At 30.3% G+C, this 27022-nt stretch overlaps 1 protein-coding gene across 2 annotated transcripts; it reads right to left on the reverse strand.

Annotated features, from left to right (window-relative positions):
• Positions 1–9140: 9140 nt before the first annotated feature.
• Positions 9141–24079, reverse strand: LOC111030787. 2 transcript variants are annotated; one of them, XM_022310459.1, is made up of 7 exons: positions 22564–24079; positions 15221–15779; positions 14097–14313; positions 12763–13148; positions 11353–11551; positions 11007–11270; positions 9141–10837 (listed from the first exon to the last, which is right to left on the reverse strand). In XM_022310459.1, the coding sequence occupies exons 2-7, from the start codon at positions 15754–15756 to the stop codon at positions 10496–10498; spliced, it is 1944 nt and encodes a 647-aa protein (XP_022166151.1). In that variant the 5' UTR covers positions 15757–15779; positions 22564–24079; the 3' UTR covers positions 9141–10495. The 2 variants fall into 2 exon arrangements, with proteins under 2 accessions (XP_022166151.1, XP_022166150.1); XM_022310458.1 differs by lacking the exon at positions 22564–24079 and adding an exon at positions 15862–16806.
• Between the last annotated feature and the right edge of the window lie 2943 nt (positions 24080–27022).

Raw genomic sequence — 27022 nt, forward strand, 5'->3', positions numbered from 1 at the left:
TGGTGAACTCGTCGTTTTATGAATTTCGTTAGTTATTTATTTAATATGAATTAATTTGTTTGATTACGTCTGAAATTAACACAAAACAAACAAATGATTGGAATTTGTATTATTTGCTACCTCCTACTCGTATTTGTACCCTACTTGGAACCTATGCAATCGCATGTACAAACATATTTTAAATCGTTTCACATAAAATTTATTAAAAATACCTAGCATACTAATTGTAATAAAATTAAAAATCTTATTCGCGGATATTAATGAAAATTAAATATTATGTAATGCTTAAAGTTCTGCACGGTTTGCGTGTATAATACATACATAATATAATATTTTATTCCTACTGTCATTTTATTCAAACATGAAATGTTTTGTATAATATTATTTAATTCAAAATGCTTTTGAAAATCGTTTTCACCAACTCTCGGTTCAATACAACTCACATATTATTAAAAATCGAGATATTGTATACGAACAGAGTTCACAACACTTGTTACGCATTGGTGGAGAAAACCTGTAGATTAGATACATCGAAACGAAAACATTTTATTTTAATAATTGTACCTGAACCTAGTCTACAGGATATTGTATTGCAAAAAATTACGATATTATCATATCATGTCAATATATTATGATTTCAGATATGTAATGAGAAATGTCCTAACCAAATCGTGTTTTCATTAAATATAATTTTAATATCGTTTTTAATTTTCACAGTCACCTGTACTCAGCTGTTGCTTAAACCACGGTTGCTGGTTTATTGAAAATATTTTAATAGTATACATAATTCATTGAGATATTATCGAGTAGAATATTACAATTTATATAGGTACGAGCTTACAATATTGTGAACAACAAAATAGGAAATGTGGGAAAAACATAAAAATCGATCAGGCTGGTGGCCTATACGTAAGTATTATGAAGGTATATAAACATATTTTATAGAGCGCCATAATATGTTTCTGTAAAGGTCCGTTGATTAGAAATTAACTGCGAGCTGTTCAAACAAAAGAACGGACGCCGGTAAAGGATTTGCGCGAAACTCAGGAAAATGCATTTACCTACCATATTATTACACGGAGTGAGTGGTCCAGTTAAAGTGTGAGATACTCGGGTTACTTCGGAACACACTAATTTTTGAATAAATTAACTTCATTTTTAAATAGACATCATGAACATTATCACATTGTATGGAAATTATAGGTTGTAGGTGCTCTTTGTATATTTTTTATATTTACATGTATTCGTTGTGAAATTTCCAAATTTTGCGTTTGCCCTTTGTGTTCAGATTTCCATTTTGTATGTGAAAAATATTTCAAGTACATAATTATAAAATATACTATTATTCCTGAATATGCTAAATTTTCTCTTTTTTTATATCTACTCTTCAACTACCCAGTTATAAATCATTATAATGATGTCTACAATTTAAGTCTCAATCGAGAATTGCTCAGCGCACGAGTATGCATAATATACGACTTATACGAGATATTATGTGCAGCGTATTAGTTTAAATATTATTAAATACTCGAACCAAAGCAATTCGTTAAATTATAAAATAACGGATTTCGTACTTTAAGCTGTAACACACACACACACACACACACACACACACACACACACACACACACACACACACACACCAACATACGTACGTAAACGTGCTGCATATACTGCGGATGGCATAGCTCGTAGGTAGTAAGTATATATATATCGTCTACAGACGAGTTTTATACTTTGGTGTAGCAGCAGAGGCCTTTTAAACGGCCTCGGAATATTTCGTTTTTTTCCTCCCCTCCGCCGCTCGTTTTCGAATCCTTTGTCGTGTCAAATTGTAGGTCTGACCTCGGCGGGTTAATTATAAACCGTGAGACCTCTGTGTAACAATAATATGTATATATATATATATATATACATATAACGTACACCAGTGAGCAAGTTTCGGTTTACGCTCACGTCATAATTACTTCTCGTCGACAAAATTACAAGTTGGATTCAGACCGATACCCCCTCCGGTTAGCAGGACCTTTTATACACGCGTCGAGGCATTACGGTCGCGTGCATTGTCGCGATCCGACGACGGTCCCCTTTCACACTGCGTGGCCATAAATATTATTATTTCACGACGTCATAAATACGATGTCATGCCGGAGACGACCGCGACGTGCATTTGTACTGCATTTGCAGTATATTATTATGGTCAGCAGAGGCCTTTTGAATTCGAGCTGCAGAGACCGTCCATCGTCTCGGCTGGCTTTTAAATATTATTGTGCGGCTATATACTGCTGCAGTTTTACCGGACGATTCGTTTAGCGTACAAGAGACACGATATTGTTTCGAAACGTTTTTAATGTTTTTGAAACATTTTTTTACAATGTTTTCGAGTGGTTCAGAACAACTGTTTTTTTTTCAACTGCATACTTTCACCCTTGTAAGATTTTTTTGTGTTGTTTTAAACACATCGCACGGTTTAACTATTTTTTTTTTCTATATTTAATTCTCAAAAGCAGATATTTTTCTGAGTATTTCGGCATATAAAAATCGAATTCAGGACACGCAGTTTCTGAGTAATCTGAGTTATGACTCATCGGTGTTTAATGTTTTAACTTGTGGAACAACATTTTGAGAGGTAATCACGTACCGCTCTACTCAGTCTACTCCACTCGTCGAAACTTTAAATACTTATAACTCATAAGCTACTGGTCCTGTATTTGATTCTTATGTATCGAAATGTTTAAAAAAAATATTCTGATTTAGAATATGAAATTGAAACGATGTATTGTCATCCAAACAAATTATAAGGATAAAAAAAGAAAAATGTTTATATTCATTAAAAATATTGTATATTTAACGACTAGAAACCGTGTGAAACATCTCTTTTTTAAATAATTATTGATGTACAACAAAAGAATCACCTGTGGTAGCCGTAAAGATATCATATCATATAAATATATTATTGGGAATGATTGTTCCTACATTTAATGTAAGAATAACGACTCTTTGTTATTTCAAAAACACGAACATTTTTAAAGATATTTCTTTTGCACAATCTTAATAAATCGTTACAATACAACATTTATGGAAAAAAAATTATATTTTTGATAATTTATTATTGCTATAATTGTGTAAGTTTTCTCCTCTTTCGGACGACAACATATACGTTTTTGATTTCAATTTTCGGAGCATCTCGAACATAAAAATCAAATTTCGGACAAGTGGTTTATTAAATAGTTTTTGAAATATTAAAATTAATAAAATATTTTCGTTGAATGGATGGATAGTATAATATGATTTATAATATTTACCTATAATTTGCAGAGAACGGAATTAAATTTCGCCCTTACATATTGATTCGGGGGTGTGTACCATCATAAGGGGTGCGGTAGGGTGCAGGATTTCTCTTTCTTCTTCCTTGTGATTTTGTGTAAGAACTTAGGCATTATCATTTAATAATATAGTTGGTTACAATATAGAGTATACTTAATATTTACTGAATATTAATAGTATGATTGCTCATTTCTCGTTGCATCGCTATGTACGTCACACTATTATACCGGAGATGCCCGCAACAACGTTACTTATCAAAGTGTGCATTTAACAAAATTCTCACCTTCATATCAACAATCGTTTTATGGAACGTATATTAACAATGATTTTATTGGATCAACCTATATTGTCATTGAAATTACAGGTATTTTTTGTTCAGTGTAATTAGTAAGTAAGTTTTATCAGACGTATAGTAAACTATGTTAAGTGATATATTATCGCACATAATATATGGGTCATAATGTACTGGGTCACACATGTATATTATGGTCAGTGGTGATGATCGTGTGACTCGATTACCACCCGACACCAGTGTTCATTCAATGAGTGAATGAGCTAATATTATTATTATTTGTTCGTTTATTGTGTAAATCGAAGTAATCGGCGTAGACGACAATATGTTTATATTCTGTGTTAACCCCTGAAAAAGCGACTGTGCCTAGTGCCTACCTATACACTAACGAGAGTATCACCAATGCCGCCGGGAACCAATAATTAGTGTCATGTGCGCAATTCCACAGTGTGTCATAAACAATGTGCGTAATATGACGGTTTACCATATTTTTTATTGTTTAAGTTCCTCGAAATTGTCCAAAACGTGAAAAAAATAACTGTCGCGTTAACAGATTATGGCGCGTGAATACGCACCGAACCCCGCCGCCTCGGGGGTCAAGTCAGAAATTGATGACTTACCCCTCTACACCTACATATATTACCGTGGACTGCAGCAGCTGCTGCTCGTGCCGGGTCAAAAACAATGCAATTTAAACGGTCGTTAGGCGGTGGGGATAAACACACGTTATGCGTGTGTGTTTGTTGGGTGTGTGTGTTGTAATTAATCGGCAATAATTATATGTATAGGAGACGGACGCGGACTGGCCTCGGCGCAAAGAGATCGGCGAGGGGAGGTGGATATTTAGCCACTAATTATAGGCCGAAGTCCACCGCCGCCGCAGCATCGTTCTGGAATTAGACTGCAGCCGGAACAGTTTGTCGGGTCCCCTTGCACCGAGAGAACGGTAGGTGCGATGGGGTTCGGCGCAGGGGATCATCGCAGTTTCCGTAGATTTATCGAATATACCCTCCACCCCGACCGTCACCAGTTATCATATATATATATACCTACCTCCCCGGCGAAGCGTCTCACCCGCTCGCCGAACCCACTCATCGTGCCGCATGCCGCTCAAACTGCACATCCCTCGCGATTCGGTCGTTAAGCGACCACCCCGCGCACACACGTTTTCGAGATTACCGCCACTCCCCGGCGACCGGTCCATCCCCCTTCCACCCGCCCAACACCCAGCGCGCACACAAGCCCCCGAGTTGTGTATATGTTTATATATCCGACTGAGAGGTCGAAAAAAAGTTTCGCTTAATCGTCGGACGTTTATTTCGCGACTAATTGCCCACTCGCGTACAGTTATAAATACGCTCCGGAGGATGACTTCGACGCCGCCGCTTCCGCCGGCCGCATATAGCCCCCGGACCATCGGTGTAAAATCGTTGTTCGTCTTCGTTGTGTGCGGAAGTCTTTTCCTACCTGAACCCAAAATCTTAGCTTTTATCGTAAAAATAATACCATATTAATTATGATGCAATCAATTTACTCGCTGTCGATCGCGATACTGGCTCGGATCGATTCCATTCCCTTCAACATAATGATGAAGAGTGACACGATAAGTGTGGCAGTGTACAGCAAAATACGATAGTACTGATTTGTTTGTGTTTATTAAGAAATTGATAAATGTCCTGCATGGCTATAGGTATTGTGTATATAATAATATTGATCCTACAGCTCTATAATAGTATATAAATCATATAAGATAATAGTTTCAATGTTAGGTTGGGGTGATATATTATTTTTTAACTAACGAAGTTTTACGAGATCTGCTGAGTGTAAACGTTTCATAAATAATGCCCGCGTGTAGGGTCCTCTTAAATGGTTTTTCAGTGTAATGTCGTCGAATACACTCAACGCGCTGGTAAATGGTAAACATCGTGTTCGGGATACAGTCAGGTGGTTTTACATTCCACGCGGGTAGAAATTTATATTAAAACTGAAAGTACCTATTCGGAGTTCTTGCGTGCGTTATTTGCAATAATAACAGCGAATAATACATGCAATACGTTTTTTAAAATCAATACGAAATGAAAAGTTGTATATAAATAAGTAGGTAGGTATCAACTTTTATTTTTTTATAACATTACTTATCCCTAAGATTTCGTCAATAATCGTTTATAGACGAAAAAAATAAATAGTTTTACTGCATTGTATTATAGAAGGGGGCCGCGGATACGTAATTTTGGTAAGTTCACACAGCTTACATAATATCCATCTGCCTATATGTTATCATCTTTGCCCTTTAGTCATAAAAAATCACTTAGTCACAATCTTCGATCATAAACAGATACATAAAGCAGTTTGATCATGAGCGTTGACTGCGGAATCATCTTGTCTGTATTCATTTGAATCTATTCCAATGCAATAGTTGTAATTATTGAACTTCCATACAGACATATTCATAATATTACGAAGGATCTAAAGCTCAGTTTTGTTTGGTACGAATGTTGCTGCGTAATATAATATAATGTATTATTATACATGTTATGTACTTGGTTATTCAATTACCTCCCGTGTCTCGAGAGTCAAGAGGGTTGAAGTTTGGTCATAATAAGGGTACCTACCTTTGAAATAATTTGTTGAACACATTTCAAAAACAGTTGTAAACACAACATACCGTATGGAAATAAAATCTGAAAAGATATCCTTGACTTTCCCGGCCCGGCCTTAAAAAAAGTATTATTATGCCATACCAAATATTATTACTGTGTAACGCCAAAAAATTGTATCTAATTTGCCTATCTAAAGCGCCGTATGATCAGAATTTCACGAAAGCATCACAAAATATCATACTTACAAGAGAACTGGACGCGTGGAGCGTCTTATTATAATATAAAACCTATTCGCATCTAGTATTCATACTAACTTTCAATGACACTTGTCATAATGATTTATTATAAAATTGTAAAAAAAAACCAATGGTCAAATTTAATTTAAATCTAATAAAATTTGTTCATTCGTAGCCCGTAGTTATTTCGCTCATAATTATTGTTCGACCACGTGAGTGTTTTTGTCTGATGCTTAAAATGTTAACGAAATTAAGACAGAAATTATTATTAAAGACGTGTCCGGCGTAAATTTATTGATCGTATTTTTTCCCTCTTTCCGATTTTCCAATCGACAATAAAACTCTAGCTAACGACTTTGGCCAAGTTCTAAGAGCCCATATAACCATCCCCCTCGATATATATAATTACCTCGATAGGCCATTACCGTTAATGAAGTTTTTGGTTTGAATATTAAAACTCCACTGACGGTTTGAAAATATATAAATTGGAATGTTGTATAAGTTTTTAACGGCATCTGGAAACTTTTTTTTTCTCGCCGAGTTGATGGCATCGACGAGACTTGATCACATTAATAGGTTCACTTACAATTACGAAGCATAAGATTAAAGGATTGAAAAGTTTACGGATTGACGGATTTCGCAAATGCATTAAAATAATATAATGGGATATAGAGGTAGGTACGCGGAGAGTATATTTTAAAATATAGGAATTCAAACGTTTCGTATGACAATCACGTAGATGTATAATCTTTTGACGATAGGTATGCAACTATAATATTGCTGTGATTTTAATGCAATAATATTAAAAAAAAAAAAAATGAATAATAAAAAACTCTAGGGGGAAGTTAATAGTAGTGTTGGTGAAATTACTTTGTCTTGGCGGAGGTGGCTGATTTTTCTTACATTCCGTATTTGATCACTAAAAAGGTGGGCAAGTGGGTACCGTTCTGCTGTACATAAATACGAGTCGTGTGGCCCGGCGTGTTGGATGTGTTCAATTTTAAATCGAAGATATAAAATCATTGTGCACCTACGATTGTACGAAAAACAGACTATTCTTGGCGAACACAGTTTATCAGCCTATACAATATGGTACTAACTACTAGGAATACCGAATAATGTATAATTTATGATATTATTGCCATTAAAGTTATTTATTTCACTATTAGTCATACGTAACAGTTGGTTAGGTTGAATAATTTTTTGCCGAAAACGTTGCATTTGAAAAAGTCACAGTGTGTATAATACACAAATAATACGTAAAAACTTTCAAGTGCCCACAGATAATATTTTAAAATTACAATACAAAATACCTAAAATCGTTATTCTTCGTTCAAACATCTAATTTTATCCAAATTTGAAATTAGAACTTCTATAAAAAAATGTTTTTTTTATATATTTTTATATTTTTCGGTTACCTACTTACAGTATATATTATAAACTAAATGAAAAACCTTGTTTAAAATTTTCAATCCTTATAGTTATAAAAATTGAACATTAAATACATTTTTAACTTCAAAATAGTTTTCAAATTTTTGTGATTTTGAAGAATACAAGTACTACCTATGATTCGTTGTTCTGTTAGTAATAAGGTTTGTTGAATTAAATCCACACAGCAACTAAACTGTGTGCAAATCAGTTCGGTGCCACATGATTCAACCATCAGTGTTTTTCATAGGAAAATCTAGACTGGCTAAGAAATCTACCATAGTGCCCAACTATATGCCCTGCAGTACCTATTGACACAACTATGAGGGCATAAAAAAAATTAAGGGTATGAGGTTGCTAGTGTCCATATTCCATGTCGTTGTTATTTCAAATATCTTAAGTTTAAAGAATGTAATTTTATTTTTAAGAATTAATTTTTATTGTTTTGCATTCTGATTATATCATTTCGAAGTATGAGAACAGATAAAACATTTTCAGAATATTATTGTAAAAAATCGTACAATTTTGTGAAAAAATTATCGACCATCCAGGTTAGTTAGCTTCTATATTCATATAATCATATTCACACAACGACTGTGATTTTTAAAGCAAACTTCAAAAGTATAATTTTTAGAAGTGTCAAAACAAAAAAGAAATCAACCAAATATTTTAATAAATGTCCATTTAGAGACCACTGTCCTTGAAAAAATATTGAACACATTATAGCAAGTTATGTTTAATACTTTCAATTTTAATATAATAAAATACTATATTAAAAAATAAAATGTGTTTAATTTTTTTTCTCATAATGGTATTGCGAATAATAGTATAATTTAAATATTGAAAATATGTAATGTTTGTGGGTATAGAGGGCAGAGCCCTCCACAGCTATATTGTAAGTAATGTATAATTGTAGCAATTGTAGCACCCGTGAGATTTGAACTCTAGTTGCACCACTGATGCACTGCCTAACATTTGGTACCCACCCTTCCCGTGCACATGCATATGGCTATGTAGTTACTTGTTATTGTAGTATTTAGTAACTATTTAATAAATTACTTCTTTTGTACTCCAGTCTTTCAGATGCTGTATAAATGATGTCTACTGACTGTCAATAAGACAAAAACAAGTATTGATGTACCTATTGTATAATAATTTGTCTTCATCTATGTTGGAACTTACACAACTGAATTTTTTTTTTTTAATAAATTTAATTTAAAATGTACAGTTTATACAATTTGTTCGGATATTTTTTCCTTTGCATACAATTTAAAATGCCTTATAATAAATAGGATAAGGATTCATTTAAATGAAAAACTAAATGATTTCTTGGTAAATAATACAGTAAAAAAAATATGTAAAAAAAAATTGACCACAACAAATACAACAAAATTCATACAAAAACATAATCTAATATAAAATGTATTCAATAAACTTATTACTATATACATTATAATGTATAGTCAAATCACTCAAATGTATAAAACGTACAATGAATCATATTTTTAATACTTACATTAATACTACAACATTATCGACATTTTATAAATCGGGAAATCAGGACAAACAATTTATTATAACAAATAATTTTGGTTATAAATCAACAGTAAAACACCATTTTAGTAAGTACAGTGAAACACAATACATATTATGAATTTATTATTAGTAAAAATTAGACATGTGGTAGAAAATAAAGAAGAGAGATAAGAATATAGTATAAATATTAAAAGTAACAATTGTTTCTCAAGCAACATCAAAAAAATTTACAATGAAGAACAAACCTAAAATATTATCTCTAATTTATCTCAAAATGTAATCTAACAAACAAATATAAGCTAATCGACATAAAATAATGTAAATACAAATCAATTTTTTAATGTAAATCTTAACAATTTTTTATACCTATTACTTAGTATTTTTGTTTATCTACTTATTTCAACGTACAAACGTGAGTCATATTTCATAATTTTACAATAAGTGCAGACTGCAGAAAACACAAACAATAATAGTGTATAGAAAGACAAACCTATCATATTTAGAGCATATAAATCATCTGGGCTCTATTTACTAAAATTTAAAAATAAAAGATTCCTGTCACAACACAAAACTAAGTTATTGATATCAGATTGTAAAATAATTGTGTCTTGTTTAGTTTTTATAATTTTTATAGATTTGTGTCATCAGCAAAAATAAGGATATAAGAATTAGATATAACATTTAGGGGTTCTACAACAATTGAGCGAAAGAAAATGAGTGAATGAAAATAGTCACCCATGCTTATTTTACAAAAAAATATATGTAATATTGTACAAATATGACTTGATACATATAGATTAATCTAACTGCCACATTTTCAAATATTTCAAATTAATTCCTTAAATTATAATTTAGGTTTTTTATTTTTTCTCATGAATGATAATGAAAATACCTTAAAAATCATATTTCATTAATTATAATGACCTGATTAACAGGTAAATTAGGTGATTAACAGGTGTAAAAATATATGTTTCATAAAAGATATTAATTGAGTATGTATGTTATGTGACTATAGCACCAATCATAACTAACAATAGTTAGAGCAATTGAAAATTATTATTTGACCATTCAATAATTCAACAGTATCTAAAACTATTATCATACTTATTTCCCACTAATATTTTAGTTTTCTTAATTGTTCTAGTATAATATTTGGAAGCCTCGTCGACATTTTCAAAATTGGCATTTGTGATTTTTTCTTTTTTTTTCTTACCTGATGAATTTAGGATTTTTTTCTTCATAGATGAGTTGACACTTTTAATCTTTAAATGGCATGTTTCTATGATTTTGTATAATGTTTTGTAATAATATAACATATCATCAGAAGAGTTACCACTATCATTTGAAGCCAATCTGATTTCATTACAAATCAGCTCTGATAAATCAAATTTCTTCGAACCAAATAATGAAATGTGGTTCTGAAACAAATATAATTGTATATTACTTGTAACAGCATACAGAGTAAACCATATTATGAAACATAAATAATAATAAAAAAAAGGTTAATTTAAACAAAGAAAATCAGATTTAAAAAAAGTCTGAAACTTTAAATTTAATACTTGTATACATTTATTAGAAAACACTTACAACAATTATATCATTATTGACAACTTCTGGTTGTTCAATTAACTTATTAAATTGCTCAACGCTATATCTTAAGCGATTTGTAAATAATAATGTATACGAACATAACTGAGATAAAATTTTTGATTGATTCAATCCATTATATTTAGAAACCAAATCAATCAAGTAAGGAGCAGGATCTTCACCATTTTTTTGTTTTTTCACAATGAGTCTTAATTCTTCTTCTAGTTGTAATATTTCAGTTGCTTCGGCATTAATTTGTTTACACTAAAATTAAAGTATATATAAATACATATATTAACTAACTAAATATGATATAAATATGTTTTTTCTAAATATTATATATTACAATTTCTGCATTATAATATGCTTCAACTGCTTTTGCGATAGCTTTTAAAACAGTCACGTCATTTTGTGACATTTGAAATGCTTTTTTCAAATATTGTATTCCCAAATTAAAATCTCTAACCATAGTTGGAAGAGTCATCAATTTCTTAGCACATTTGATTACCAAATGAGGATCCTTTGGTTCCAGATTTACAATGGTTCTACAAAAAAAAAATACTCAATAAAATTTGTGTTTTAACAAATATTTATAAATTATCAAAGCTGGGCAAGTTAACAATTTTTTTGACTCATTAAGTTAATATAGACAAATTTAAGTGAAGTTTAAAGTTACTTTTCTTTTGTTTTTTACTCTTGTAAACAATAAAAGCAAGTTAACCGAGTTAAAAATTAGTTACTTTTTTCATATAAAATTAATAATTATACCTTTTCTTTAAAAAGGCAAACAAATAACAGTAATTTTATAGAGATCTTACAATTTTAAATAAATGTATGCATTCAAATTAATTGCTAAAGTACTTACTTTAATACTTTAATCAATGACGAAATCTAACAAAACAATTCAATTATTTTTTATAATTTTTTTCAACTTAATACTCCACAACTATACTAAATTTTAATAACTAATTCATTATAAGAATATAACTAATTACCTACATGACTACATGTGACATCAAATATTACCAAATGCAGTTGTTTTCTATGTACGAAGAAAAATATAATAATAAGCACGGTCTTCTAAGACCGTGACAATAACTAATAAGTAAAAACTATTAATTTATAATGATTAATGAAAGTAGGTACCTATACAAATGTGTATGGGATACTGAGTAAATAGTCACATTTTTCTTTTCTCAATGATGTGTGATTACCCCTATAACTTTCTTGTTTATGATATATTATATTCTGTGAAAATGCAATATTATAATCATTATTATAATCTATTATTTATTACTTATTATATTTACTTATAAGAAATTTCAGATTATTTTTTTTATAAAATTAATTTTTACAAAATTTAATATATTTTTATTATTATATTATACTATTTTTATTTTTATTTTAAATTTATGGTTTACAGAAAAAAGTTAAGAATGTGATAAAAAAAATTAATTAACTCAAGTAACTTCATACAATTTGATACATGTAACACGTTAAGTTCAAGTTACTTCTGAAAAAAAGTTAACTTGTAATGTAATTTAAGTAGATAAAAGTAACTTAATTTTAACTTTTTAACTCGTTAATATGCCCAGTCTTGCAAATTATGTCTAGATTAAAAATTGTATTTATGGAGACTTTTAAAAGCAAAGTAACAATATAAACTTTGATGTAGGTATGAATGAAAAATTAATATTGATTTAAATTTATTTTCATAGATAAAAGACTAATAATGTATGGTCACAGTTTTACATACTTGATCTTGTTTGCAATTTTTTGTTTTTCAGGAAAATTTTTTTTATTTATAGATATATCATCCATAAGCATCTCATGATAAATAAAAAGAGGATTTTTATCATTAGACAAATACACTGCTTGACTAATTGCATTTATTTCATCATCAGTTGGTTTTAATTTATGTGCCATCAAGCATTTTCTTTCAGCTGTCAATGCAAGTGAATGAATATAAAACCAATGAGAAGTTTTAGGATCCAAATCACATGCTAACTTAGCCATGTCACAAGCTTTTGACAAATAGACAATATTTTCGCCATATTCAGTTAATACAGCTGCGCGTACTGCGTGTACAGAAGCTCTTGACTTAGAATTCATTTTTGCAAATGACGAAATATCTTCCAATAACTAACAAATTAATGGTATTAATAGTTTAATAAATTTAATTGTATAATTGTATTAGACTATGTAAGACATTGAACATAGTGTGGATGGAGAATTAATTATTATCTTATTTCTAATTATATAATAACCTTTGTCAAATAGTAAATAACAGTATAAGATTCTTAGTGGATCGATGAATGTTTTGATTTTAAAATGATGTTTTTTTGCTGTCAATCATAAGTTATGATTCATAACTTTTCAGAGTAGTAAGAGTGTTAGATTTTCAACATATATTAATATCAATATATTTTCTAGCAAGATAGAAAATCTTGTTATTCATTTAAGAGGTTAAAGTAAAAAATTTACAAATCGATTTTCCTATTTCGTAGTAAAAAAAGACTATAAATACTTGTAAATTGTCAGCAAATTTTTATAAAAGCATATTTTTGTATTTTGGTTCCTTTTATAAATAGATTATTTGTGGACAATTGACATGTATAATATTAAATAAGCATTGACTTTTTGAAGGAATGACATATTAGTTTTATATTTTATTATTATTTGACTATGTATTTAACTTTAAAAAAAATCATATAAATTTAAATGATGTTTAAGTTGTTTTGAGACTATATTTAGACACATCTGTATGTCATACCCTCATAAGTAATATTCTCTATTGTTCTAATAACAAGTAATTTTACTCTAAGATAATAAGAAAATATAAAAAATGATTCTGCAATGAATTTTGTCTATGTGCCAGAGAGAAAAAAAATAGTGCGCTGACATCCTCTTAAAGACGGACGCACACCAATCCAGTGAAAAAAAAAACAGCCATGGCTCACTGCAATAACCCGGCCACCCATTTTGCACTGCTTCAGTGTGCGTCCGGCTTAAATTGCACTGATACACAATAAATAAATGAAATGTACTTTATATACAAAGACAACAATAAATAAATTCATAATAGCTTACCCATTTACATTCTTCTGTCAGATTTGTAGGGAATAACATATGAATGAGAGTAGCCCTCATGATATGTTGAAGACCAGTATTAATAGATAAATAAAACTCATCAGTACCTTGATCTAATTCTTCAAGCCATTTTCCTATTTCTAATATTTTTATTTGGGCTAATTCAGGTTCACCCTTATGAAAATATTCAAAGGAAACAATTAAATTACCTATAAACCTAAGAAAATAAATCAAAATTAATGATTTAAAAAAACAAATAATATTATATATAGTGGTGTATTTAAACCAGGACATGTATGTTTAAGATATCAGGATAGTACTTTCATCATGACATTAAAAAAATACAACTAAAAAATTATTATTATTTTCATCAAATGAAAGTTTTAAATGATTATTTTTAAGAAGGTATAAAATGTAATTATTCAAAACAAATTTACAATTACTATGATTTTTTTTAATTAGCTTCAAGCATCACCATTTAATAATTTAATTTCTGTTGTTAAGGAGACCTCCTAGGTAAAAGTCTTAAGGTTACCAAGTTTCACATTACCCCACTGATATATCTACAGGACCAAATAAAGGTTGTCATCTACACTCCATAGGTAGAAATCAGATTTCTATAGGTTTTCACACATTTCCCCAAAATATGAATTTATATTAAACTATGTATTTATGTTCTAAAAAAGTGAAGTTGTATAGGTATAACAAGTAAATACTTTATATTTGTTATACAAATTAATTAATTAACTATTTAATAATAATTTACATAAATTAAATAAATATTTACATTTTGATTTTTCATTGATAAAGAAGCTCATAAAACCTGTCTTAAATACTCAATAAATTATTCTCTGGGAGAAAACCATAGAATTTGTAGGGTGATGGTTTGGTTGGTAGTTTTATACAGATATATTTAAGTAAAGGTAAATAAGAAGAAAATACCTACCATTAAATAAACATTTTTTTAAGTTGGAAATAAATCAAAGGTCAATAAGGATATCAAGGTATAAATGTATAATACACATTGGGTTATCTGTTGAGGTATTAATATAAATGTAACAGTGAATTGAAAATGGATTCATCTCAACCTTAGGTTTAATAATAGCATTTTATTTTTTACATACCTTTCTAACGTAAATTCAGATGAAGATATATTTAAGTTGTATTCTCCATATTTATTCCATATCCATAAAATTAAATTTTTCTTTTTATTTGGTATTATGTTCCATGTGAATAAACATTGAAGATCATTTATTTGGTTTAAAATTCCTTCGGTGTTTGGATCCTTGACAAATGCAGATGTTTGTTTTTTTTTTCCAAAAGAGTTTAATTTACTTTTAATGTTTCCAACATTTTGAACACTGTCTTTTAAATTGTTTGGCAAATCATCAACATTAATCAGCGAAGACGGCAATGAGAATAAGGAATGAGATAAAATATCTTGCAACAATTCAATAGCGATCATGTTATTTTTTGACTCTGAAGAACTATCACCGTTAGTCACATTTTTGTTTATCTTATTGATTTCAGTAAGCAGTTCTCTTATAATTTGTCTAGTATTTTCACCTATTTCAAATTCAATTGCATGAGTAGCAACCTTAGCTTTTTTCTCGCATTTATTAAAAAGCGATTCAAACATTAATGCAAACATTGCAAACATTTGTATTGCCTAATAGAGTAAACCTGTTCAAAACGGAGAATTGTGTTAGTTCAATTGTAATAAATATCCATTCAATAATATTAAACATTTTGTTTTGATACTTACAACCAGAAAGTGACAATACCTTTAACAGTAGTGTAAAATTGAGTTTTCTTCTAATGCAACCAGAATTATCTAATGATCCTATCCGTAGACGTTCTACCTCGATTAATTTATGTTTATGTATAAGATACTATGGAAGTTTCAATTTGTATTTAATCAGTTGTTCTCTCGAAGGTAGTTAAAATATATTTATTTTGTAATATTTATACTACTAATTTTAATACCTAGGTTCTACTATTAGTTACTACTTTACGCCTTAAGGGTTACTGGGTTCTACCTTCTACCACAAACAATCAGAGTGACAGAGTCCTACATAGTACATACACTCGTGGACATAAGTAAACAAGGACAAGCAGTAAATAAAAAAATTCAATAACTATTAAGTCAACTATTCGACTCAGATCGATGAATTGGGATTTTTGATTGGTCGCTAGTTTGTACTCCAAAGATATTGGATAAATGATAAGGTTAACAATAACAGTCTACCTCCACCGTTAAACATAACACTCATAAACATGGTGGACCACGGGAATAGTAACATACTAACATATTGTCTCCGTCAAGTTAATGTTTAAAGAAACTGAGAAGATAAAATACATTATACAATTAATATTTTATGTATCTTTTACACTTGAATATATTCAGGCTCTCAAATTATATTAGAGAAAACATGCGCACTCTTTTGAAGGAGTATCAGCATTGATTATAAAACAAAATAAATCATAATCCTTCAATACCTACTACAGCCTGCACTTAAATTGGAAGCAACTGCAATAAGTGTTTCAAATATAAACACGACCTAGACATTATAGGGCAAGATATCTGCATATTATCATCTACTGAATGAAAGAATCCAATAAAGATGGATTTAGTTTTTTTTAAATATTACTTCGTGTCTTCATTATCAATAACATAAAAAGTAGGTTCGATAGGTACCTAATTTTTGATTCCACCAATTGTTGTTAATAATAACAAAAAAAGTTTTAAAAAATGATTTTTTCTACTTTTAAAAACTTGAAAACAATTTTGTGACCAAGTTTTTTGACCATAACTTGAAAATTTGGTATTTTTCTACTATACGAGACTACCTTGTTTTGTGAAACATCCCAATCCTGTTATCTAAGACTACAAAATATTGCTCACTTTCATATTCAATTTTATGTAGATTTAAGATTCTAAGCGTATCGAATAAATGTACTCGTGTTTGCATAACTATGTTTGCACAGATAATAAAAAGATGGATAGGCTATTGGAGTTCATCGTGCATTCCTATAGTACTATAAATTTGAGGTTATATGGGGTAAATATTAATCGCGCGCAAACCTACAGTATTTTAATTAACTTAAAACCTCTAAGGTAATTAATAATTATATTATATTGGGTTTAATTATTATGATTCTATTCTATTTTAAAATATTTATGTACATCGACGATTTTCATTTGAAGTTTGAACATAACCTTAAATAGTACCCCATGTAAAAGAGAGAATATTCTTAAAGATGTTTTCTCTCTCCCACAAAAAAGAACACAACCCTGCACAGTGCACAGTTTTAATACAGCGATGGCCTAACCATTATTATCACAGACTATATGAAGGTTTTCATATAGTCTGTGATATTATATCCATTATCAATGGTGCCGCGAACGTGGAGAACTGGCCATCACAGTTCTTCGATTTCCTAGCTAGATAGCGCTGCCATATACGATTTACAATGATGTGGATATGGGCAAAGCTCCATCACCATGGGGTTACTATTTAGGAAAACTTATTGAGGTTCAGCATCAACATTTTTAAGGAGATCCCCCCGAAAAAACTGTTTTGTGCTAATTGCGTTACTAAATAATGAATATGATAAATGGTCGGAAACTCGGAACAAAGATTTTTGAATTACCACTTAAGTTTGATATAAAAATGATCAAAATTATAGTAAAATTCTGGACAAATAGATGTTGTATCTCCTGTATGAGACGGATTTTATTTTTGGAAAGAATTTCCGGAGACTTTCCCAAAAATAATGAATTTTGTACTAAAATCTGGGTACTAGTTGATAGTTATAAGTTTATAACTTATAACTTATAACTTCAAATAGGTACTTTATTGTACTATATAACTTACAAGTATTTAAAATTTACTTGAGCAGAGTGGATTATATAGTGAATGATTTATGATGGTTCACTAGGCACTAAGTACCATCTACCAAGGTTAGGTTATCAGTCCTGGGGACATAATACGATATCGGTCCATTGTGTACTTGCATAGTAGCACAGTGGCCTAATTATTCACACCTGCAATAGGGTTAGCAGGGACATTTGATTAAAAAATCTGGAAAAGAGATAGGTACTTATTACTGTAAAAGAGGGATATATGATATAAGAATACCACCAAATGTGCAACCTAGAAATTCATCTTCAAACCCTTGGAACAAATTAACAACCAAGAAATCCAATAGAACACACAAGGACGACTATGTGAAATACTTAAGGATAAAAATTAACTTATAAAAACAACTAAACAAGGATAATAATAATTGGGTACAATAGCCTATTGACTGTCAATAGGATGAACAACTCAAAAACCTAAATATTGTACAGGGCCCTTATTAAACCACAGCTCAACTCTTCAGATGAAGTATTCGATCTCTACTGTTACGCTAGCGTACAGCATCAGTAATAAGACCGTTACTAATTTATGCTTTTCCCGCTCTTACCCATGCTGCACAGTGCACACCCAAACGAGAATTCCAACATTTCAAATTCCTGAGAATAGACTATACCTACCTCTAAAATAGCACATTAATAACCACTCAGTTTATCTTAAATAAACTATCTATCACCATCGAGTTTCGATTAAAAATGTACAGTGAGATAACTACGGGGGGGTAAGGGGTTCACCCCCCCCCCTCTAGAAAAATAGAAAATTTAAAAATGTCTAGTTTATTCTAAAATTTAAAAAAAAATATTTAAACCATTTTTTTTTTAACTGAATAAATAATAAATACTTTATATTATGATTGATTTATGTATGTATATATTTATAGTATAGTACTCAAGGTGGCAAGGTGTATGATAGCGTAAACGTATCTTCTCGTCGAATTACGGAGTCTTTCGTACACGTAGAACGGTCATAACTCATAGAAAGAGGGCACTTTTCGTGTGTGACTTGTGACTGCACAATATTAATATTATATATGTAATATGTAATATATATACAATAATATAATTATAATATATATTATACTGACATATTGTGAATTACTGCAATATGTTTGACCGGTTACTACAACAGCTACTCTATAGGCAAGGTCAGTCTATTAATAATACGATCTATGGTTTTCCCGGTTAAACTAATATCACTGATATAACAGTCACAATTTTGTATTATGTGTTACACACTTACACACTATACGTCTATACAGTGTAATATTTAATATTGTGTTGCCACTTGTGAGACGTTTTTACTTTTACTGTGAATTGTGATGTGTAACTGAATTTTCAATTTTAATACCTACATTTATTATTTGTAATTTATTTTGTTTTAAAATATGGATCGCTACTTAATTAAAAAAAAGACCAACGAAATGGTGAGTATTTTTTTTTTTTATATTAGGGTACTTAGTTTATGTAAATGCATGGAAATATTAATTAAACCTTGTATTTAATGTTTGTAAAGTATAAACAATACTCAAAATATTCATATAGTTTATAATATTCTAGAGTTCTGAACCAGTAAAATGTAAATACAGACATAAGTCAACCTATAAAAAAAAAGTAGTACTAGTTAGAAGAATACTGCTATATCCGAACAAAATGTAAGATTTCTATTTTATTTTACTTCATTTTATAATAATTAAAACTATTATTATAACTATTTTAGTAATTATATTACTATTATTTTAATAAGCTTATTAGTTTACTTTCTTAGCTTGCCAATGCATGTTGCCTAATATTTAAGCTTTTTTAAAGGTTATTGATCCTCAGAATAATGATATTGGGTTGTTTGTAAATGCTACTGGTAGTTTGACTGATGAACAAAAGCACCTAGTAAGTTATAAAAGTTTTTAATGAATAATGATAGTAATATTTTGTTATTTATTAATATATTAGTATATTACATAATGCATTATTAAGTATTAACTATTTTCTCAATTTAATAAATTAGTATCTTGTAATAATCTTTAATAGATTCTTGTAAAACCATGGATTCCTCCTTCTACATATGCATTTCCAATATTAGACCAAAATAAAAAAAGGAAACTTAAGTTTCAACATAAATGGTTTAATTGTTTGTCAAACAGGATCGTCTCAATGGTTTAGTGTTACTGAGTTATTATAAGAATGTTGTTATCACGCCAGATGAAGTATTAAATGAAATGGCGAAGAAGCCGAGAAAAATTGACTTAGTGTTATAATGAAAATATAATGTTTTATTCTCACTATTTTGATGTTTTACTCAATGTAATTTCCCATAGTAATATCCTCTATAAAATTTCTATCTATGGAACTGAACCCTCCCCATAGAAAATTCTTAGCTACGGCCGGGGTGAGAAGACCGTCGCCACTGAAGTTATTATTATAAAAAATAGATATGGGATATTCGAAATTATATATATAAATATTATTTAGTAAAGTAAGTCTTCAACATCATTGGTTATTAGCCTACAGGCTTCAGTAGTTGTACAACATACAGAAATAAAGAAAACGGGTTGAGAAAATTAAAATTAAATATTTACAGGTGTTTACAACTTATAACTTAAATTTACGGTGTGGAGGAACTTGTGCATTGCTTCTGTTTTTTCTTCGTTGAACGCTAGTCGGAGAGAATTAAATTACTCCTATTATAAACAACTCATTTATTAGTAGACGTTACTAATAAATAATAACTAATAAGTGATGATGAGTAACTGATTAGTGATTACAAATTACTGACATAATTTGGAAATTGTTCAAACGCTACCATGGAGGTCGACAGAATTGGAACAAAAACCCAGGAAATTATTTATTGATTTATGATAAAAATAACATATTTTTCTGTATTTAAGTACCAAAGTATATACATTTTTAATGTAAACTCCCCCCCATTAAAAACAGGTGTGTGTACAGTACTGATATAGTAGGTTAGGTTACTACAGTAGCGTGTATTTAGGGGGGCAAGGGGGGCAATTTCCCTGGGCAACAAATTTAATCAAATGAGTTTTTTTTTTAAACAGTTGTAAAAAAAAAAATAACAATAACAATTTTAGGCATTTGTTTTTGGATTTTTGTTCCAACATTATCGAGTTGTCAGTGTCAGAAGTAAGACAAAAAGCTGGAGAGTAACAAAAACAATATCCTCAAGATCTGGATGTATCGTTTATGAATGAATGTATTCATTTTCGTGGTTACTTAAAAGGCTCACCTACCAGAAAGGGTATCCACAAAATAAATCGGTGCTATATTTGAGTCAAGTCATGAAAGATGATAATTAGGGCTAGGATAGTATAGGATTTTGCATTTTTTTTTAGGATTTACAGGACATAGCTTTTCAAGCACAAAATGTGATTTGGTCATATACGAGTCCAAATTTATAGTTTTTATTTTGCTTTTTTTTGCATTTTATGTACTTTTAAGGATTTAGGGTCATTTTTTAGCATTTTTAGGTCATTTTTTCAATTTTACGGGCATTTATTATACTTTTTTGAAATCTAGGTAATATTTTTATACATTTTCATTTACACTAGATGTTCTCAATAAAAGTTTTGAATTTGTAACAGAAATAATATCATATTCAATATTTCAATTATAGAGATAGTATAGAGAATAATCTTCGATACCTCGAGTTATCTTAATCGTTAAATTAAATGACAGTGATGTGGAGAGTACAGTGTGTAGTAGTGTGTTAATACTCGTTATCGATAATAAAACCACTTATATATTACAACAATAAACTTCGATACTATAAAAGTTTTTCATGCTACAAAACATTGCTAGCAGATAATCGGCGGTCATTTGTATTTGAAAATTTGAAGGAGCTACCGATTGTCCAATGCAACAATACAATTTAAACGTAATTTTCAGAATAAAAAAAATATACGTATATATTTTTTATTTTATAGTATTTTTGTTGTTTTTTTTCAGAAAATTTTAAGCTGGCCGTTGCATGATAAGTCCAAACTTCAAACTTTATTATTCATATCAAGAAAATCCTAAATTAACATTTTTTTTGCTATTTTTTTATAATATTATAATTTAAATAATTTTTTACCGAAATATTAATTAATAATTATAATGCATTTTTATAACATTTTAAAATCATTTTTTATCTTTTGGGCATTTTTTAAGGTCATTTTTAGGTTATTTTAATGTCATTTTTTTAGGTTTTTTGGGTCATTAAAATCCTAGCCCTAATGATAATTAACTATTTTGTTTGCGCCGCCAGCACTTGCTTGGGCAGTTTGCTGAGCGTCTCGCAGAATGTGTGGAAATAATGAATGATAATATTGAAAAAAATGAAATATGGTATAAAAAAAATATATAGTAATCAATCGATTCATAAACCACAAACAATGCAACACAGTGCAACGCCAAAGACGTCTCTTCGAACGATTGCAAATAATAATAATAATAATAATACCAATGAAATTATATAGTATAAAGGGCACAACAAATGCGCAATATGCAAATTAATGCAAACACAAAAAAATAGAATAATAATAATATCAACGATACCGCTGGTGCCTGCCGCCTGGTCACACAACTACTGGTGGCGGAATCCCACGGCGAAGACGGATATCGATAAGAATAGTTTGCGCGATCCCGCGAATTCGCCAAATTAAATTGTAGATTGCTCGACGATGGTGAATCCGTTGACCTCGCGATAATACAATGTCACGAGCCACACGAGGACTCCGCGTTTGGGTATAATATATAATATGCGAAAGTGCGACCACGTGTAGTTACGCGCGACGGGTGATGTTGGGGAATCAAACCAGCACACAGTATCAAAAAAGGTTGTCGGTCGACACACGACCATAGACTTAAAGAAATAGACTGAACATTTAGGCCCGAGGACTGGGAGGCGTGGTCGTGTCAAACGGATTAAGAGAGATAGCACGAGTTTTATCATAAGAGTGAGAGAAATGTCCGCTGCTCCGAGGACAGCCAATTACATGGCTTTAATATTAATAGTGCCCGATCACGAGGACAATTGCACGCGTTATCATACCTAATGTTCCGTCTATTTCCATAAGTCTATGCACACGACGACAACGTGGTACAACAAAAGCGACCGACACCCGCGGTCACGGTATATACCGGACGGCGGTGGTACAAAGACAGACGAACTGACGAAAACGCCGGACCGCAGAAGAACCGGTGGCCAGTGACGCCGGTCGCCAAAAGTTCGCGCGAGCGCACTTCGGCGTCGGAAAGGCAGAGGGGTGACAAGACAGGTGTCACACGCGGGCATGTCGATACCGGTGGGGGGAGGAAAAGTAGGATTCCTCCCGGGCCCGAACGTTTTAAGGGGCCCGAAAAAGAGGGACCGTAATTAATTATTTAATTCGAAAAAATTTTTTTTTGCTTATCTACAAACTTTAGCTGATGGCATGTTAACCAAATGATAAAATAATATCAAATATGTGTATATATATTTAGTTTTCCCTAAAAAGTAATTGGTGTACAATTATTAATTGTTATCGTGGCATTCGCGTCCATAGACATATAATATCTCTTTATATGTCTATGTTCGCGTCAATACTCTATATATGCTGTATTTACGGTTTTACCCAGCAAACTGACAACTGTACACGAACTAACGAAGTTACAAGAATTTTATTGAGACATTACAATTTACGATAACATTATAACAACCAATATTAAGTATCGGATAGATAAGTGTATAATACACTGTATATCATATTATTATATCACAGAAATCATATGGTTGTTGATGCGTTTATGATGTTTTTGATAAATCGATATACAAATTAAACAATATACTATTAAGTTACATTGTAACATAGTATTTATGACCAGGTCTAGGATTCGTATGCAATTAAAAATTGAAAAATATGCATTTTATTTACCAAAATAGGTAGGTATGTACAGTGATTTTTTCCCCGTTATTATTTTTTCGTACAGAAATTCTTGTCCAACAATTTCAACTAGCTACTTTTTTAATTCGATAAGTTTGTTGACATATCTAAGTTATTCAATTTTTGCACTTATTTAAAATACAGCTTTTTCCGTATAATTGTTTCAATTTTCGTTACGTTCTTTTTTTGTTTTTTTTTGAAATTACTCTTAGAAAAATATTTTTAATATTTTAAATTTTTTATTCATTACTTGAAATTACCTATTATTTTAATATTTTTTTTTAAAGAGCATGTAGAACGGGAAGAAAAATTTTTAAAATCTCAAATTTTGTAAAATTATTTAAAAAGCAATTTAATTAAAACCCCTGGTAATATTGTTTACAAATTTGTGTTTTGACTGTGTTATTTAAAATAGAAAAGGTATAAATATATGAAATTTATTTGGTCTTGGTAGGGTGATTGTAGCTCCTGGAACCACCACTAATAGGGGCCCTTAAGCATTTTCCCCTGGCCTGAACTTTTCTCTCTACGGCCCTGGTCACACGGACACACTGCTTGTCGCAGGCGCGAAAACGACTCCGGTTCAAACAATTTATTTATGCCACCCATACGTTAATATTGCATTGCCATTGATAATGTTTTTGTGTGTTCCTGCATCCAGTACTTCGGTCGAGCTTTCATTCAGTACTCTTAAAAGAGTTAAGTCATATCTTAGGTCTCCGATGAATGATAAACGTTTTAACTCTTTGGCGATTCTGAATATTGAATCTCAATTGACAACTTCATTAAACTATGATGAAATCATTGAAGTTTTTGCAAGATCAAAAGAGCGACGAAATATATTAATTTAATGATGTTTGTTGACTTGTTGACATTTTGTTTACTACTTTGTAAATAGATATAAAAATAAAATAAAACATTTTACAATTTGCTTTGATTATTTTGTTATCATGGGTGCTACCATTGATTATAGAATAGACAGATGGCCCATACAATGTTAGTATTTGGCGACTATACGTAGGATGCAGCCACTATGGAGCGCTAGTGTAGTCGGGATGCAAGGTGGTGGTACCCCCATCATAGATTTTTGGCATAGATATACGGGGTGAAGGGAGGTAGCTTATCGCGCGGTGCCTATCTAAAAATAGAATAATAATAAGAAATTGAAATGCTTGAAATAATTTTATTATCACTACTATCTTGTTAATCGTTCGCCGTACATTAGCCCGCAACTCGCATTTAAGGATCTGTAGTGTGTACTGTGTAAACAACAAATCTATCCACTTGTCACATTCATCACAACGCCATCTATAGGCATCCTGTCGAAATATTATTTTAGTCGCCGAATGCTCCTATGCCGTGGGCTATCTGTCTATTCTATAATCAATGGTGCTACTGAGAAAACCTACGATATTCAACATTCTAATACACTCGATAGATTTTTATACTACATATCACATGTATTTGTTAGTATTTTTTATGGATAAGAAATATTGGTAAGAGTTATTATAAAAAAAACCGGTGAAGAAAAGAGTATTAAAAAAATGTGTACCAAGGCAGCGTTTCTTAAACTGTGTTCCGTGAAACCCCAAGGTCCCGAAGAGGTTACTTCAGGGCTCCGCAAAACTTGTACTTTTTTAAAATTTAAACACATTATTATAACTTTTATTGCAAATAATCTTTACATAAAAAATATTGAAACAAAGTAGTGGTTCTAATTATCGAGCTGTAATAACTTATTGTTGAAAGCTAAATAAAAAAAGCTAAAAAAAAAACTATTGGGGTTCCATTACAAAAGTGCACATAAAAAAGGTTCCAAGGATAAAAAAGTTTAAGAAAATGCTGATCTAAGATATTACTTCACCTAATCAACGACTAAAATAATAATTTTTCCAGAAACGAGTTTTTATATTCTGTTGTAAGTTATTTAAAAATATATTAATCGTAGATATTTTTAAACATTTCATTATTCTATTTTTACTTAAATCATAATTTTTTATATACAGTTATAACCTACTTATTTGTACAAAGAATTTTCTTCTGAATTATAGAAAATAAATATATTTTATGAAAAGTATACTTCGTCAAACCAGTAATTAGTAGGTATTAAAAATTTGTATTTACATATTTAAGTGTATATTTTTGAGATTTCATGTTTATTGTAAGATCTGCAACTTATAAGGAATCTTGAATTACATTTACTACAGTAAAATATTTTGCAATTTTTAGTGATTTTGATAAATTTGAATAATTATTTATAGAAATATTATAGAAAATATATTTATAGAAATAAATAAAAACTAAAATAATTAAAAAAACTTCTAATGCCTGCAATAGCTTAAAATTAGTTTTAATTATTTTAATATGTCTGTTAGGGCCGGATACGTAACGTACGCGGCCTGAGGCACCGACTTAATTTTGCGCCCCACTAACATCTAAGTCCTAAAAATATGAAGGACTAACTATTATAATGGTGTAATAGCTCAAACAATAATGGTCGAAATCAGTGGCGTAACTAAAACTTCGATAGCCCGTGGCAAAAAAATCCGGCGGGCCCTTGGGCCTTGGTCTTACAAATTTGTAATATGAAGAGAGCATGCACCACTCACACAATTTATATCTAGACTCGCCCCTGTTATAAAAGGTAATAAATAATTAAAAACATATTTATTATACTATTATGAATAATATGGTCATTTTTTATTACACATTATAATATGTATCTCATTTTTTTGAATAATATAAATAACCAAATATTTTAGGCAGTTTTGATACTGTCGTATACGCCGATAACAAGCATACACTAATAAATAGACAATTATTAAATTAAGCACTTTTATTAAAATATTTACGTAATATGGTAGTCGAGTCACACGACCACCACCTGGCTCTAACACTGGTGGTCAGTGGTAGTCGAGTCACACGACCACCGCCAACTGCCTCTTCCTGTTTTAACAACTAACTTATATACACATCTTAAATTTTGATGAATAATGTAAAAATTATTGAATAATTTGTTTACAAAATAAATGTCTTCTTAACCTAGTTTTTACATACTAACATTTCTTTTTACTGCATCTTGCATAATTTAT

The sequence above is a fragment of the Myzus persicae genome, unplaced genomic scaffold (assembly GCF_001856785.1).
Source record: "Myzus persicae strain clone G006 unplaced genomic scaffold, MPER_G0061.0, whole genome shotgun sequence".
NCBI lineage: Eukaryota > Metazoa > Arthropoda > Insecta > Hemiptera > Aphididae > Myzus > Myzus persicae.